This window comes from Micromonas pusilla, assembly GCF_000151265.4.
Source record: "Micromonas pusilla CCMP1545 genomic scaffold MICPUCscaffold_8, whole genome shotgun sequence".
Taxonomy (NCBI): Eukaryota; Viridiplantae; Chlorophyta; class Mamiellophyceae; order Mamiellales; family Mamiellaceae; genus Micromonas; species Micromonas pusilla.
The window spans coordinates 1,126,819-1,129,234 of NW_003315889.1; the positions used below are offsets into that span (position 1 = coordinate 1,126,819).

Sequence of the window (2,416 nt, forward strand, 5' to 3'; positions counted from 1 at the left end):
CCCCCGCGGTCGCGGTCCCGGAAGTCCACACGACGTCCGCCGTACCGCTCATCGCGACGCTCACCGCGGAGGAGGCGAAGTGGGAGCTCCCGAAGAAGCGCGCCGTGCCGCGGACGAAGGAGGAACGCGGGCCGATCCTCAAGTTCACGGAGCTCGTCACGAAGGTGCGTTCTATACACTGGTTCCCATACGACCGCGTTGGCGTGGTGAACGCCGATCCTTAAGGACGTTTGCCGGCGCATCTCTCCGCCCAGCCCTCGCTTTCAATCCCCGCCCTCGGCGCCAATCAACTCCACCTGACGCCTTTGAATTCCACCCCGACATTCGCTCGTATGGAACGACCCGAAGACGCAAAAGCCGAGCGCGAAAGCCGCCGCCGCGGCGCTTCGAGCCGCGGGCGCTCGAGCGCGCGAGCTCCGAGAGGAGGCGCGGCGCGAGCGCGGCGAGGACGACGACGATCTTCTCGAGGACGACGCGGAAGCGGCGGACGACGACGACGACGACGATCTCGACGCGGAGGGAGAGACGGGGGGGGCGAGAGGGGAGGACGACGACGAGGACGAGGACGACGACGACGGATTCGGGACGTCGCGCCGCGCCGCCGCGGCGCGGAGGCTGCGCGCGACGTCCGGTCGCGCCGCCGCCGCGCCTCCCCCGCCGCCGCCGCCAGCGCTAGCGCCCGACGCGTACGACGAGTACGAAGACGACGCGTACGACGACGAGTACGAAGAGGACGAAGTCTCGGAGGACGACGCGAACGACCCGGGGATCGCGAAGGGCGTCGGCGACGGGCACTTCGCGCCGATGCCGCGGTATACCCCGGCGGAGCACGTCGAGTGGGAGGATGGCATCGCGTGGGGGGACGACGACGACGACGACGACGACGGCGGCGGCGGTGCTGACGCGAACGCGGGCGCGGTGTTGGTGGACGGGTCGGACGAAGATGAGGAGCCGGCGGCGGCGGCGGCGGCGGCGGGGACGAAGCGCGCGGCCCCGCGAGAGGCGGCGGGCGCGGGCGACACGGCGGCGGCGGGCGGCGGGGAGAAGAAGAAAATGGTATTTCGCATGGCGTGCAAGCCCGAGGAGAAGCCCGCGGCGCCGAGCGGCGGCGGCGGCGGCGGCGGCGGCTCGACCGCGGGGAAGGCTCCCGCGACGACGACGACGACGACGACGACGACGACGACGACGAAGCCGTCGGCGACGTCGGTCGCGGCTCCCGTGCCCGACGCGTCCGCCGTCCCCGCGGGGTCGCTTCCGAACGACCACGCCCCTCGACACTCCCGCGGCGTGAAGACCGGGGTCCGGAAGTGGTGGGGCGAGGACCCGGAAGCGTTTCTCCCCGCGGAGTCTGTCCCGTTCACGCGTCACCCGCAGAGCACGCGTCTGTGGGGGGAACCGAGACGGGACCCCCACCCACGCGGCGGCGACGCGGCGACGCGGTCGAAACCCTCCGTCTCGGAAGCCGCGCCCGCGGACGGCGCGGCGGCGGCGGTCGGAGCGAAGACAACGGAGACGGAGACGCCGGCGGCAGCGGACGCGACCGCCGCGGACGCCGCCGCCGCCGCCGCCGCCGCCGCGGACGCGGACGCGGACGCTGAAGAAGAAAACACGAGCTCCGCGGACGTCTTCGGCGCGGGCGTTTTCGGTCCCGGGATCTACTCCGACGTGCGCTTCGCGGCGTCGCGAGAAGGCGCCGCGGCGTCGATGTTACGCCGACGCAACGAGGCGCTCGCGAGAGGGGACTGGCTCGAGGACGTCGAGTGGGAGGGCGACGGCCGCGGCGGGCGCCGGATCGTTCCCCCGGTGTTCATAAACCCGAACGACGAGTACTTACGGCTGCGGTCGTACTTCACCGGCGAGGAGGACGCGCGCGCGACGCGGCGGTGGGCCGCCGCCGCCGCGGACGTAAAACCCGGCCGCGCACTCGAGCCCGCGGACGACCTCGACGCGTTTCTGCACATCTCCCTCGACGACGACGACGACGCCGACAAGGGCGGCGACGGGATGGACGGCGCGGGGAAGAAAGATAAAGGCCTCGTCGGGCGGCCCGGGCGGATGGAGGGGATATACAACACCGCTGTCGTGGCGGGCCCGCCGCAGTTCGCGCCGCATCAGCACATTAAGCACTGGCCGAAGACGCCTCCGATGATGACGCCGCCCGCGCACGTGCAGCGGCATCGCATCGCGTTGAATTTAGGGATGAAGAAGAGCGCGAAGGATGAAAAGTTTACCGTTCACGTGCGGTCGCTGACGACGGACTCGCCGATCACGAAGATCGCGGTGCGGCCGTCGGACACGATCGACGCGCTGGTGAGGCGCGTGAGGAAGAAGTGGCCGAACGGGGACGACATGGGGCCGCTGCAGGTCTTCTATCCGGAGGGCGAGTCGTACAAAGCGTACGTGAAGGAACGCGACG

General features: G+C 71.3%; 1 protein-coding gene across 1 annotated transcript in view; it reads left to right on the top strand.

The window, feature by feature from the left end:
• Positions 1–804: 804 nt before the first annotated feature.
• The window catches only part of MICPUCDRAFT_41115 (uncharacterized protein), a gene marked incomplete at both ends in the record, with an annotated part of 4,851 nt that continues 3,239 nt past the window's right edge, over positions 805–2,416 (top strand). Inside the window, one exon of the mRNA XM_003060471.1 lies at positions 805–2,396. Within this exon, the coding sequence (XP_003060517.1) occupies positions 805–2,396 (1,592 nt within the window). The remainder of the gene's footprint in view (positions 2,397–2,416) is intronic.